Genomic DNA, 14,751 nt, shown 5'->3' on the forward strand with positions numbered 1-14,751 from the left:
AAACTCTAACAAAGAATGAGGTTACCCATCGACGAAATATGAGGATTCGTAACAAAAGTAGCAGCATCAAAGATGATACAACTGTCTTTTTCTTTTGACACGTGTGCGGAATAAACCCTGTCCCCACAAATCCTGTCTTCTCCTTCGGCTACTCACAGCAGCAGCCAATTGCTCTCTCTCTCTCACTGCGAGCGCGCATACGCACACGCACACAGGAACGTCGGTCAAAGATGACGGACGGCAAACATGCCATTCGTGGCCCTCCCGGCTGGGTCGCTGCGTCCCCTGCGCTTTTTTGGCTGAAAAGAAGCATCTTTTCCATCCAAGTGTCGCATTTCACCCTCCAAATCTTTTTATGTTGAAGAAAATGCTGCTCTCACTCTCTTCCGTCGAAGCTAGTGGAGCTTCCAACGTTCCTGCTGCTGCTGCTCTGTTTTATTCTCTTTCTCTCACCTGCCGATGCCAGGAAGGTTGGGCTCTGTCACATCCTTTGCGCTTTGGGTTAGATTAACCGGTTACAGTTCTCAAAGATCGACCTTTTCTTCATCGCTGTTGTTTTGGGTCTCTCCAGCATCTGTTCTGAACTCTCCCCGTCACCGAACGGTTTCAATGCTTCTCTTTACGACTCTAGTGGTTTCTGCTAAAGGAGGCGTCTCCCTCCCGAGTTCCGGAGTCGCAGAAACAGGGTTTCGGCTGGTTTTGGCGTGGTCCGGAAGAGGAGGTCGGGATCGTACAGGTTGCGGATGCCGGACCGTCTGCGGCTCGGATCGGCGATCAAGCACAACTCTTGCAGGTACAACTGTGGGTTCTTTTACTGGAGGGGCAGTCCACTTGCAATTGATGCATTTCTCAGGTTTGATGGCTGATTTAATTGACTTAAAACTCTAAAATTATCTGACAGATTTCGATGCCCGATTTGATGGAGAATCCCATTGCAGTTTGACAGCCCAAGATGTGCGAAGATGATAATTGGTCGATTGCAATGTTTTCTAAGAAATGGAATTACATATATTTATCGCGAAATTCAGAGAATTAACAACAAAGGTGAGAATTATTACTTGTCAAACTTTGTTTCCTCAAGTTCCAGAGTCATAACAAGAATCTAACAAGAAAAGGAAGGAAAGTTGAGGATATATCAAAGATTTGTGAGGTACTTCTCCTGACTTTTTGATAAAAGATTCAAAAGTAACTCAAGCTCGGTCTTAAATAACTTTAATAATGTTCTGTTTTATCTATCAAGGCAATCAGATTAAGGAGCATTTATTTGTCTTCCCTGTTAAATCTTTTTCCTCTGCCACTGTGTTGGATTTGTTTTCTCCCAATTTTCTTACTCAAAATGTGCATGATTAGTGATTAGATTGTCATATTACTTCTTGAAACATGGGTGATTTTTCCTGCATTATTAATAAGCAGAAGCTGTTCCTGTGGTTAGCTATTCAGATTCCCTTGCTTGATCTACTCCAAATTTAACTAAAACAAGAATTGTTTATGAGCTTATTATCTTCAGCATTGTTCAATGTATAAAAGAGCCAATTACTAAAACTTCTTTTGCGGTGGCCTTACCAGGTGTTATCAAGATCTATAAAGCTGTTAGATTGGCTAATTATGGTCACTGTCATGGAAACTATCTTGTATGAGTATGCTAGTTCTGGCTTGGATGATTATTTCAGATCTGATTTAAGGAGAAAATCTTTGGGGAAATGTAATCCATGTAGGTCATTATAGATACCGTAGTTACTCCAAGATGTTAGGACATCATGTAAGAATTGCAAACTGTTTAGCAGTTGAAACAAACAGAAAACAGTATCTATGTTTCGACGACCTCTACTGCTAATTTTGTTGTTCATGTGGTTCATTTTGCATTTCAATGACTTCAAATATTTTCTTTTGGGGTGTTGTCCCCCGTTACTATTAATATGATAGACAATTACTTAAATATACCCTGTTGGTATTGTTGTTGATGTTGTCATCATAAACTTGAATAAGCTAAATTTGTGCTGCTATTTTGAAGTGCTGTTATGCATTTGTTTCATATTCACATTATCATGCTTTATGTTTCATCTTATGCAATTTATAGAATGCGACCTTTACTGTCTTCATCTGATGTGCCTCATTTATTGTATATTTAGTCTTCTTATATCACTCCTGCCCTTTAGTTAGATGGAGGACAATGTCTATTGTTGCAATTGTTCCCACTGTTCTGACGGCAATTGGGGTTATGATCTTATAAACCTTTCCTTGTTGTGCATCCAACCTCTACGTCATCTCCTGCATAACAGCAAGGGAAGCTTTTCAGGCTGAAACAGCTATTTGCAAGATGTGTCCATGGCAGCTTATGATTTTACAACAGCTATGCTCATACAACAATCAAGAACAGATACAGGTTTTGATTTTACTATAATCATAAACTCAGTAATGCATGCCCGAAAGATTATCTTCCCAAATACTTTTTCTCTTAAGTAAACATGCTCTACAAACTTGTTTGATTAACTTGAATCCCTCTGCACAGGTTTCCAGTTTTGTTATCAGTCTCTGCTTTTTGAGCATAGTGAACAAGTTTGGCAAAAGTATGCCTTCTTGCAGTTCTTGTACATATCTGGCAATTCGTGGAGATTAAGTGCCGGTCTTTGAAAGAGATCGAGAGTGCTCTTATTGCAGCAGGTTGATATAAGATTACCCAAATCATTCTGCCAATGAGAAATTTGTCCTTTTGGTTTTTCAAAAGCTTGGGCACATCGAGGATAATGTAGTCCTGACTCAAGTAATTCAAACCTGATGGCCCTCAAAACTTTAGAGAGGGAGAGAGAGAACTTGGCATTTGTTCTACTTGAAAGTCTTATTCTCAGTCATAAGGTTTATTGCAGTAATGTGAACTGAATGTATAGTCTGTCCCAAAGACATGGATTGGACTCAATGTTCAAGCTTCAAAGTGCAGTTTGATTGAAACTGTGAGCTTGCAAGCTTTGTCTGCACATCAGAATGTATAGCAGCTACTGCTACTTTTGTTGTCTGCTCTCCTGGTCAATTGACCAATTCTTATTTGGTCAAAAGAAAATAATACACTTTTGTTTGTTCTAAGTGATCTTGTGCTTATGCTAAGTCTTTTTGAGAGGAGTTGATGTTATTAAACTAATTTGAGATTTTGTTGTGAAAATAATTTGGAAACTCATCTTCAGCTGTTTGTAGCAATCATTCTTTCTCTGCAGACAAACCATATTTTGATCATACTGAACTTCCCAATTATGCCAAGCCTCTTCTACTTGGCAAAAGTAAACATGGAAGTCAATTCTGGTGTTCTTAATTCTTGTGATGTGTTTTGACACTGTGTGGTTCCTAATATAAGAATATGATTCTGGTCAACATCACATGTGAATGCACACTCAAGAATTTGAAGCCCCATCACCATCAGTTAGTATGTCTTCCTCACAAACATAGCATCAAAACCATGAACATCACATGAACTTTGAAAGCTCCTACATTCATTATATAGATTTCTTTTCCAAAACATGAACAACACAAGGATCAGCATGGATCGATTTTTAACTTTTTTAATATTTTTAATTATTATTGATCATAATTAATTGATGCATCGTCTAATATGTACCGATCCGATAGATCACCTTGTCCCTAGGAAGGACTGAACCTGGATCATCTGACTTCTGATGACAGTAAAAGTCGTGATGGTCTCGATCATTCATACCGGAATTCCAACTTTCTAGTGAGAAAACATGAAACCGATGTATCATTCATTCATTTGTCTGACTTGACTGAATCTTTTAGGCAAACCCAGTAACACGGAAACACAAAGAATTGAATGCAGTTCGTAGATGCAGATCACGTGGACATACACATCTTGTAGGTGTTATCGTCCATGTCGTGATCACCTGACAACAAGATGTTATCAAGAACGAACCCACAGGAACACGGAGAGCCAATTCCGCGTCTTTCAAGTCTTCTGCTTGCAACTGTGTCCGCGGGAATTTCCATCCTCGTCAGTCGTCGTCTTCTTCTTCTTCTTCTTCTTCTTCTGCTCAGGAACTGGTAGGTCAACTCCGTCATGGACTTCTCCTCCTAGCATGCAGCGATATTATATGACGGGAGAGATCGGAAGTCAACGCCTCTATACAGTAGTTGTGACTGCCGTAAGATCTAGAAAGGAACAAATGAGAAGAACAGGGAAGTGGATCTTTCTGAATCGACCATTAATAGAGACAGATAGTGCATGTTCTTGTCAGGGAAACACCTAGAGTGTTGGAACTAGAGCAATGCAAAATGACAAGTCTTCTGATACTGAAAGCTCGTCAACTCCATTTGGAGTTGTGTAAGCTTATAAACTATAAGCTTGCTATTAATAACCTATTTTCTATTTCTATTGGTAGCCTCCTTATTATTGGCAATTTCAAAAAAAATTAATTTTACTATTTACAATGATATGATAAACACAAGGATTATATATATATATACATATATATATATATATACATATATATATATATACATATATATATATATACATATATATATATATACATATATATATATATACATATATATATATATATATATGTATATATGTATGTATATATATAGTTGCAAAGATTAATATGTAGGAGGAGGTGAGCTTACGGGAGGGTGATCGGATAGCAGCTGTGTGTGTGTGTGTGTGTGTGAGAGAGAGAGAGAGAGAGAGAGAGAGAGGGAGAGAGAATTGGTTGACTGTTTTGTATTGTATTAGGTGATATCAAAGAGAAGAATAATAATACTAAGCCATCAATGAGCAACACAACACACGGTCTCTCTCCTTTGAACAAGCCATACTTCCACCTTCCCACCGTGTTCTTGGCAGCTTCTCAGTCCCCCACCATGTCGGCATTCGTTTATAAGACCACGTCCACCTTCTGCATTGATTCCGCAGTCCTTTTGACAGCTGCTCCTGCAAGCCTTTCGATCTCTCATCTCCATTTCCTTCTCTTCAGCCTATTGAAACCTCTCTCTCTCTCTCTCTCTCTCTCTCTCTCTCTCTTATTCCCTTTCTTCTTAATTCCTTCCTCGCTGAGAGTGCTGAACATGGCGGGCAGACGGCTCCGGGGCGACTCCGACGAGAGCCCACCGGAGCAGTCGGAAGAAAAGAGGATGAGGCGTCTGCCTTCCTTCACAACGTTTGTGATTCTTTCTTTCTCATCTACTGGAAGTAGTTCTTCAGATCTTTGTTGATGCTGGAGAAGTTGCTTCTCTCATTACAAGGTCTCATGCTTGTTAGTCTCTTCATAAGGCACAGTTGGTGGCTTGGAAGAAGCTGCTTCATATCTTTCTGTTCTAGTTGTAGGTTACTTGAACATCTTGTAAAAGGTGATGTTCTTGATGTGAGTCTTCATCTAACGCTCAACCTCTCTCTCTCTCTCTCTCTCTCTCTCTCTCTCTGTGTCCCTCTCCCTTTGACAGAGTGATAGAAGAAGCTGCGGTAGCAAACAAGTTGCAGACTGTGCGCTGCGCATTGGAGCCACTGCTTCGCAGAGTGGTATTACAAAGCATTACTATGACATGCAAATATCTCATTCCATTTCCTTCTTCTATATTTGCTCGCCAAGCATGTAGAAGAGACTTTAATGAGCCAAACAAATAGATGATCTGATGACATCTTCATGTGTTCTTCTAGGTCCGAGAAGAAGTGGAGAGAATACTCATCCACAGCACACGTTTATCTCAGAGGTAACACAAGAAGAATGATGTGTTTAGCAAACACCTTGTTGATTACAGACTCTTGGATCATCCATAGCATTTGATATGAACAAAACGGTAATCTGGAACTGTGTTTACTCTTCTGCAGCTGTTTCCCAAAGCATAATGAAGCTGCAGAGCCATCAAGCCTGAAACTCATCTTCGTGAACCAGCCATCACGGCCCATCTTCACTGGAGGCAGAATTGAAGACACCGAAAACAATCCACTGCAGATCCTCGTTGTCGATACGAAGAAGAGCGTGGGAGTTCCTCCGTCCTCCTTACTCCCATCACCTCTCAGAGTAGAACTCGTAGCACTGGATGGAGACTTTGCTTCCGGGGATGAGGAGGACTGGACCAGCCATGAGTTCCAAAGCAAGATAGTGAGAGAGAGAGCCGGGAAGAGGCCACTGCTCGTTGGAGATGTTAATGTCACGCTAACAGATGGAGTCGTGCTCATACCCGAGCTATGCTTCACTGATAATTCTAGCTGGACGAAGAGTGGCAAGTTCAAGATCGGTGCAAGAACTGTGCCCGGGAGCTACACCGGACCAAGGATTAGAGAAGCCATGACGGAGCCTTTCAAGGTTAAGGATCACAGAGGAGAATGTGAGTTCACTGTCTTCATCAACTTCAGATGAGCTGCTGCAAGGCACGAACTGATGAACTGTGTACCTGCAGCATACAAGAAGCATCATCCACCAGCTCTGGGCGACGAGGCATGGCGGCTGGAGAAGATCAGCAAGGACGGCGTGTTCCACAGGAAGCTCGCCGCCAACAACATCAACACGGTGCAGGACTTCTTGAAGCTGTGGCACGTCGACCCGGATCGCCTTCGCCAGGTAGAGAGACCTCGACCTCGTTGTTGCATGTAATAACATAGAACACCGGAACGACAAATCCTCGTCCGGCTCGTGCATCAGATTCTGGGAAAGGGGATGTCGGACCGGACGTGGGAGGCGACCATCGGGCACGCGAAGGAGTGCGTCGTGGGCGACAAGCTCTACCTGCGCCGCAGCCCCAAGTGCGACCTCCTCCTGAACCCAGTCTGCGAGGTGGTGGCCGTCGTTGCAGGCACCGCCGCGTTCGCCCCGCAGCAGCTCAACAGAGCTGCTGACAGAGTGAGCACCGCGACCACCTGCTCTGCTTGATGGCGAGCTCCTCATCTCCCTCCACACCACTAACTTCCCCATCGTTCCGCAGGCTTACATACACCAATTAGCGCGAGAAGCGTACGCAAACTGGGATCATTTGGAAGAGTACGAAGGATCATCTCATGCAACCAGTATGCCTCAGCAACAAAGTTTGGTAATATGAGTACCTTGGAATTAAGATTTGGTGTAGGCACAAAAATTATAATTATATTATTGTTATGTGAATTAAAATTATATAATAATAAATTAAATTTAGAATACATATCTCTTGTTGTTATTTAGAATATCTTTCTTCTGATTTGCGAATAAAGCGATCCGTAAGAAGAACTAAATTAGTTTTCTCATTCAATAAAATAAAAACTATGAGATGAGAACAGATTCATGATCTTTGTATGTATAGTTCCTAAGAGATTCTATGCAATAACAAAAAAATTAAGATAATTAATTAGGAGAGTCTCATTCATCAAGGTAATTCCTAATAAATATTTTATCATACTTGGGTTACCATTTTATTAAACAATAATTCTAATAAGAATTCAGTCAGAACTATAATATATCCTATCCAAAGGTTATATAATATAACATTCTTGATCTAATATATCTAGTGTAAATTATATATAATTAAATTATTTATAATAATTTAATCAAAAAATATAAAGATAATATAAGCACGAAAATACCATTTTAATGATAAAAATAATATAATATTAATATTTTAAGTTTTTCAAGAACCATTGATATTATCTCTATTTTACTTTTAGATGAAATATTTGTAAATCTAGCGTTCACATAAGATTTTATAATTAATAAGAACTGATACTATTTTTATAGAGGTGTGTTATTAAATTTGGATATATAATCCTAAATTATAATGATATTTAAAATAGTACAATCCTACCTCATCATATAATTATTCAAAGTATATATTCTTTTAGGATTATCTAAGTCTCTTAATTATGTATATAATTATAAATATTATTTTTATTATTATTATTTAAGACTAATTCTATAATATATTTTTTATAAATTTATTATTTTAGACCACTTTGGTAACTACATGAACAATACAAGAATATAAAATATATCTTAAATGTCATGTAAATAGTAAATTACTTTTATAACTCATACCATATAAGCCTATTATTCCAGGCTACCATTAACACTTTGCAATACAACCCTACGACAACCGTGAGACTCCTCATCATAGTGCATAATGTCGTGATGCCACTATCACCCTCGACCATCGCTAGAACTAATGCACATTAGCGCTAGCCACCGAATTCCAACCATCGTGACTTCTTTTAATGTCGTCAATAATAGTTCGCTGCTCATAGTAGGGTTGGGGACAAAGCAAACTGTCATAGACATATCACCTTATGTTGTATAGTCGTAGACAACAAGCCATCAGTCGACAGAGGTGATTGCTCACCAACAATCACCTACTACAGAACCCTCAACATATTTGCTCTCTTTTACCACCACATAGAGCGCCACTATGGCCTATGTAATAGTTACATACAATGCTATCACTTACACAATCATGGCTCACAATAAGGCCAATGACCAAGTCAGGTCGCTAACTTTCATAATGTTATTGTTGACACCAAACTACCGTCACAACTGGTTAACCAAGATCAAGTAGCAACATTTTATTCATGATTACACTTGTATAGGCAAGAAACCTTCATCGTGCGTAAATAAGCGACTACAAGATAAACAAAAGAGATCGAATCACCCTTTGCAAGCAAAGGGTGATAATATAAAACACATATAATACTTTTAGATCTAAGGTATTTGGTTTTAAAATCATCTTTGATTCCAATTGTAAACATGAAAAGTATAATTATGTTATTATTTTATAAAAAAAATTAATATCAAAATTTAAAATCAAATAACATAAATTAAATTTAGGATGCACACATCTCAATGTCATTCAATATATATTTGTTCTTATTTGTAAATACACCATCATCGCATCCAAATAAAATGATCTACAAGGAAAATCAATTTCATCTTTTGTCTTATCCTTTATAAGACTATTATAAATGATAAAATAAAAACTAAAAGAAAATAAGAATACATCTATAATCTCTCTTGAGAACCTATATTTATATACGAACAAAAGATTAAGATAAATAATTAAAAAATCTTTTAATCAAGATCATTCATAATAAAAAAAATCTTATTATAATTAAACTTTATTTTTATTGATTGATAATCGTAATCAGATTAGAACTATTATATACCTTATACAATTAAAAAAATCACATAATCTATGATGCAAAGAATCCGTATATCAACTTGGGGGATTGGTCCTTCTCAGCCTTGAAGTAGATTATGATACACAATATAAAGTGCGGCAATATGTATCGGGCATGAATTGGCGCAATGGGAGAGTAAGGCTGCATTCTTTGATTCTTGACTCTAAGAATAAAGGAAAAGAATCTTGAGTGAACACATATAAAAGAAAGAAACACTACACAATTACCCAATAAATCCTCATGTCCATATCTTGTTTGCATTCCAATAAAAAGAAAGTTCATTTTACAGAAGAAAGTTTCAGGCAGATAACCACATTATTACGACAACCACGAAAGCATATATAGCAGCACTATGATTTCTGTGTTCAGTATACAACTGCCACTGGAGTAGAAAAGTGTGTAACATTCTCTGTGCTGTGCTTTACCCCTTAACATCGACAGGCGTAGAGAGCCTCAGGTTCGACTTTTCTTTGAATCCTGGTAGAACATGGTGACAAAATGATTAAAAGACATGCTGCTACCTCAAATTGAACAACCAAAAGGAAGATGAAGTTGATCTGAAATCTAAACTTCCTTAGAAAAACAAGTTAAATAATGCTTGTTTACAGGTGCTGAGATGGATAATCTTTCTACTCGAAATGTTAGATCAAATAACATTGGAGATTTTACACCCAGAACTTTCTGTAATTAAAATTTTGATCAATGTGCCATGATACGTGTGCATTATATGCATAGCTATGTCAATCTCAAAGTGCAGTCCATGCATAAAACCAGTCTTCAAGTAGCAGTTACTCACACAAAGCATACCTTTACTTTAGTACCTTTCAGTTATAGAAAATTTGTTGTATACAGGATGCAACTGCAAGTTGATATGTGTAGCTGTTTAATTTTCAGTGCTTACAATTTAAAACAAAGTAGAATGGGGCAAAGCAACAAAAAACAGACGTAAAAAGATTCATATGAACTTGCCAACAACAAACAGAAAAGATCTACTTGATTTGATTGAGAATCAGATTGGTTTTCAAAGTCTCAGATGTTTTGGATAAGAAACAAACTAAGATACTAAATAGAACTATCGACCACAGAGATCTACATAAACCGAGGGATATCATATACTAACCAATTGTCCTTGGCCCAAACATGTCCATCTGTGTCCACCACATGCAAGCTCAAGGCATGCCTTGAATTGGGAGACTTGTTCTCAAAACTGCAATAAATTGTAAAAACATCATCAAAACAAAATATTTACAATCGCTGCCAAGAAATAATGATGATGGCCAAGAAAACTACCTTTGGTGTATAAGATCACCTTGTATAACCACTAGAGAGCCTTCTTTTACTTCCACTGGTACAAATTCCTTGTCATCATAGGATGGTGAAGGATGATCGAAGTGGACCCCATTCTCGTCTCTAATAAACCTCCGCCTTAGACCATCTAAATACATGACATTGCATAATTCAGAAGTACTATGATGGCGAGAACATAGAAGAAAACAAAGGAAGTGAGGAAAGAGATACTCTTATGGGAGCCAGGGATAGCCCAGAGACAACCATTAGTGATAGTTGCATCCTCTAGTGCCAGCCACAGTCCTGTGCATGATGGAGGCTCTGTATAGAGGAATGAATTATCCTGGTGTGGTACTACTTCTCCGCCAATGCCTGGTTGCTAGATTGCCAATTGTACACAGATCCCAATCAATGATAAGTTGGTAGTATATAACATGTACAAATTAATTAACAAACAAAAAAGCAAGTAACCACATGGAAAGAAAATTTCTAACATAATAAGGCCTAATATTCAGAAAATTTAGTTGTATTTAGCAATTAATTGCTTCAAAATATGACAATATTTGCACTGTAGCAATATTAGCTGCTTGACAACTTCATATAAAAATGGCATTCCTATGCAAGTTGTTCAGCTGAAAGCTGCCAGGGTTTAGTTTCCAATTTTTAGAGGTCTTGACAGATTTATGAGACAAAACTGATTATGGACGTGGATAGAGTTCTCTGAACAACAGAAATTATGTTTCAGATGGTTCATCCTTCTGTTGAACAATGAATATTTGTCCAAAGTTCCTTGCAATTTTGTGAGCAATGATAACTGTCTTTATTGCATTCTCCAATTGCTCAAATAGTTAATTTTCCATGAGCTACCACGTACATGTAGCAAACCCCCACTTACATAACCCTAATCCAACCTAATTAAGATGAGAATGAATTACACAATATTTGTCCCTAATTACTGGTCATATTTCGCCTATGGAGTCCCTTGCCTCGAAGCAATCTTACACAGTTAATATTATTCTTCATGTTTTACATAAGTTCCTTTTGCTTCAACCTCATCTCAATAGCAAGTTTTAGGTACTCTTTATAATATTTTTTCAAAATTTTCATTTGTTTACAGCATGATTCTTGTATGAAGAAGGTATAAGAGATAAATGACTACAATAAGCATGCTATCCATGCTCGAAATATAATGGGCAATATGCATTTTCGATCTTTCAGATAATTTTCCTCCTTACACCACAAATGGTGAAAATCATCGTCCCCAGACAAAACTTCTTGGTTAACTTGGATAAGATCCTGCATGCCCTCAGATTTTTCTCTCTTATGAATTGATTCACGAGGTCCAAATTAACCTGTCAGTCCTCATCTATACACCAACCTTTCTGGTCTGTACTCAGCCTGCTCTCTTAATCATGGGTATTGAGGCATTATATTGATTCAACATCATTCCCAGCCAAAAATGCCTAAACAAGATGAACAAGCATAAATTACAATAACAAAAATAGTGAACTATGGAACCTCAACGGATATATCAGTGAAACTTTTATTATGGCTGAAATTACATGAATGTCAAACACAAGAAATAAGATCCTTACCTCCTGCCAAACTTGAATCAAAAGCACAAATAGAACTACTAACAAAGTACCTTAAAGATGTACATGGATTGTATAACTACAGGTCTCTTGTAATCCAATGAGTAAAGCATGCCTGAGATTTTATCTGAGGATGTAAACTTTTTGAAGATAGGATCTATTTCATGTAGAGCTGCAGAGGAAAGGGGAGAATTAGAAATAAATTCTCTTGGAAAGATAAAAAATCAAAAATATCCTTGTAAAACCTATAAAGATATCTACAACCAACTATAAACAAACACATTTTATCCTATACTACATGAAATGACAATTATGTATCACAGCTAGAGGACAAACCATGGCCAACTTTATTTATAGAGAGCTCCTTTGGTTGTTTCAAATGCCCATCTTCTCCAAATGCCTTCTCTGCAATGACCATCAGAAAAGCTTTTCAGGATACATAGCGAGTAAGAAAATGAGCTGAAAACAGTGTGATTAAAACATACAAATGAAGAAAATGGAAAATAGAAATGAACGCAGCAACCTACACAACTGTATAAACACAGAAGTGGAGAACTATGTCAGGAGGAAAAATAACAGGATACACAAGTCATCAAATATCTTTTGTTTGTACACCATATGTCCTACCACACCATGACAGAGAGAGAAGTAGGTGGGTTGGGTGCATAAGCACCTCACACCCACTTGTGATTTCATGTTCTCTGAAAATAATGACAGAACCACTCTACTATAGCTCACCTACTCTGCACACAGAAATTCCTAGTATACTAACTACATGAACAAATATCTGTCTTATTCGGTAAACAATAACAGTTGTTTCCCAATAATTCCTGCATATACTTTTTACAACCAGAGTATTTTCCAGGTAAAGCACAATCAAGATCTTCAATAATGTTTACGACACTTTATCTGATCATGCAAGCTTGCAGCAAAAATTTTTTGCATCAAACACTCTGGCATATGCTTCTAGAAGGATATGTCTGATCATATGCTTTGAACCCACCAATGTCTCTCAGTTGTAGATTTACAATAACAGCTTAGCAATGGAAAATATTATAGCCAGAAATAATTAGTCAACACTACTCATTTAGTCCTTGTGAATAACTGATTCAAAGATTGCAACATACAAGCATGGGGGTAACTGCCATACTAGAGCATTGCTCCTGAAGATGCATCTTGTTGCCTACAGAACCCATTACAAATTTAAATCAGTATTTGTCAGGATTCCCCAACAGAATCTCTATGCAAAATAATCCATTTCCCGCTTGCTTTCCAATCTGTGAATTTTCTGCTTTTCAAAAGAGAGTGTATCTCAGATCATTATAATTGACTTCAAATTTTCTAAAATTTAGCGCACATCAGATTACACAAAATGCTGCCCATTTGACATCCTGCTATCAGTTCCACAATGGAAGACAGAAAACTCCACTTTAACTGTAGCGCTTGAAGTCTTTGACTATCAAGCCAATATCGGTTTTCAGATGGTTGAGTGGCATTAGCATAGCATCCTTAGCAATCCGCACACTGCAACAGTTCCACAACCGCTCCTAACTGTTACTTGCCAATATCGATTGCCATTGTCCGACCCTACTTGTCGCCCCCTCGATGTCGTCCTCTTAAGAGACTCTTTAGAGGAAAAAAGAAGATGTGGAAGAAGGGAAAGAGGATGATATTTACGCCCATTTATAAAGGAATAGTTTAGAAAGATTAATAATTTTTAAAGTAAGATGGTAAACAGGAAAAAAGGATTGCAAATAATAAAGGGATTGTAAATAGTAATCTCCATAAATTTTTGTGTCCACACTATAGCCACGGAGTTCTTCCTTGCCATACATATTAATGAAACAAATTTTCCGACAAAGAAACTATTTTTGCCATGACAAAACAAAAAGCGCATAGTTCAACGAGCACAGACCCTCAAAGAAGAAGGAGATCTTTTCGGCGCTCTCGAAGAAGTAATCGTCCGTGTGCTGCTGCTAAATTAACGAAAAGAAAAAAATTGATCACATACAAAAATCCTTTTTTTTCCCCTTCCGTTTTCCCTATCAGAGCCACAACTACTAGGAACTTCGTGCAGTTCTAATACCTGGTTCTTCGTGGAGAAGATGGACGAGAAGGAGCCGTCGAACCCGTCCAACAACTCCGCCATCCGATCCCTCATCTCTCTGACCTCTTCGGGGCTAGAGAACGATTCGAGAACCAAGTACCCTGCGATGAATGACAGTAATTAAAATTTTTCCAAAAGATTACCACGTGCCACTGGATCTGGATTTCGATTGAGGAAGGATCGGTTGGGGATTGATACCGTTGGTGTTGAAGAAGTCGAGCTGCTCAGGTGTGAGATTACCGGCGATCCCCATGGCGCTCGCTCGCCCTCGTCCGCCCGCTTCCTCCGCCGAAGGATCGTCTAGCTTTCCGTCTTCGTCGGCGCCGCCGTCGTCGTCGTCGTCTCGGAATACGAGGCCACCCTTATCAAGGCAAGAGAGGTCATTAGCGAGTTACTCGTGTCGCGTTTAAAAATCACTTAATTAAAAAAACACAACAAAAAAATAAAAAAGGTGATTTTACAAATCCATCCTTTTGGCAAAATAGAATTAGTATTTTAAAATAAAACTAGATTTTTGCAAATGAAAGGACTAAACTTGATCTAATTGAAGATATAATGATCTAATTGAGTCATTAAAATTCATAAAGAACTAAACTTGATCCATAAAAACAGTGATTACTAGAATTTACATC

At 37.9% G+C, this 14,751-nt stretch overlaps 2 protein-coding genes and 1 long non-coding RNA gene across 5 annotated transcripts; 2 read left to right on the forward strand and 1 right to left on the reverse strand.

The window, feature by feature from the left end:
• The first annotated feature begins 200 nt into the window (after positions 1–200).
• On the forward strand, positions 201–3,078 carry LOC135675723 (uncharacterized). Of its 2 annotated transcripts, none has more exons than XR_010513979.1 (4): positions 201–470; positions 572–853; positions 939–2,383; positions 2,510–3,078. It is a non-coding gene; the product is annotated as an uncharacterized LOC135675723 (long non-coding RNA). The 2 variants fall into 2 exon arrangements; XR_010513978.1 differs by having other exon boundaries at positions 572–793; positions 902–2,383.
• A 1,872-nt stretch (positions 3,079–4,950) lies between these two features.
• Positions 4,951–7,087, forward strand: LOC103988204 (protein SAR DEFICIENT 1-like). Its single transcript, XM_009406759.3, has 7 exons — positions 4,951–5,159; positions 5,443–5,518; positions 5,657–5,709; positions 5,828–6,327; positions 6,400–6,560; positions 6,642–6,839; positions 6,922–7,087. The coding sequence occupies exons 1-7, from the start codon at positions 5,068–5,070 to the stop codon at positions 7,033–7,035; spliced, it is 1,194 nt and encodes a 397-aa protein (XP_009405034.2). The 5' UTR covers positions 4,951–5,067; the 3' UTR covers positions 7,036–7,087.
• Positions 7,088–9,356: 2,269 nt separating this feature from the next.
• On the reverse strand, positions 9,357–14,503 carry LOC135675724 (phytanoyl-CoA dioxygenase 1-like). Of its 2 annotated transcripts, none has more exons than XM_065186171.1 (9): positions 14,318–14,503; positions 14,099–14,220; positions 13,928–13,985; positions 12,349–12,417; positions 12,066–12,184; positions 10,652–10,799; positions 10,424–10,568; positions 10,254–10,340; positions 9,357–9,610 (listed from the first exon to the last, which is right to left on the reverse strand). In XM_065186171.1, exons 1-9 carry the CDS (start codon positions 14,370–14,372, stop codon positions 9,562–9,564), a joined length of 852 nt encoding a protein of 283 aa, XP_065042243.1. In that variant the 5' UTR covers positions 14,373–14,503; the 3' UTR covers positions 9,357–9,561. The 2 variants fall into 2 exon arrangements, with proteins under 2 accessions (XP_065042243.1, XP_065042242.1); XM_065186170.1 differs by having other exon boundaries at positions 13,928–13,988.
• Between the last annotated feature and the right edge of the window lie 248 nt (positions 14,504–14,751).

The sequence above is a fragment of the Musa acuminata genome, chromosome BXJ1-6 (assembly GCF_036884655.1).
Source record: "Musa acuminata AAA Group cultivar baxijiao chromosome BXJ1-6, Cavendish_Baxijiao_AAA, whole genome shotgun sequence".
NCBI classification, from domain to species: Eukaryota; Viridiplantae; Streptophyta; class Magnoliopsida; order Zingiberales; family Musaceae; genus Musa; species Musa acuminata.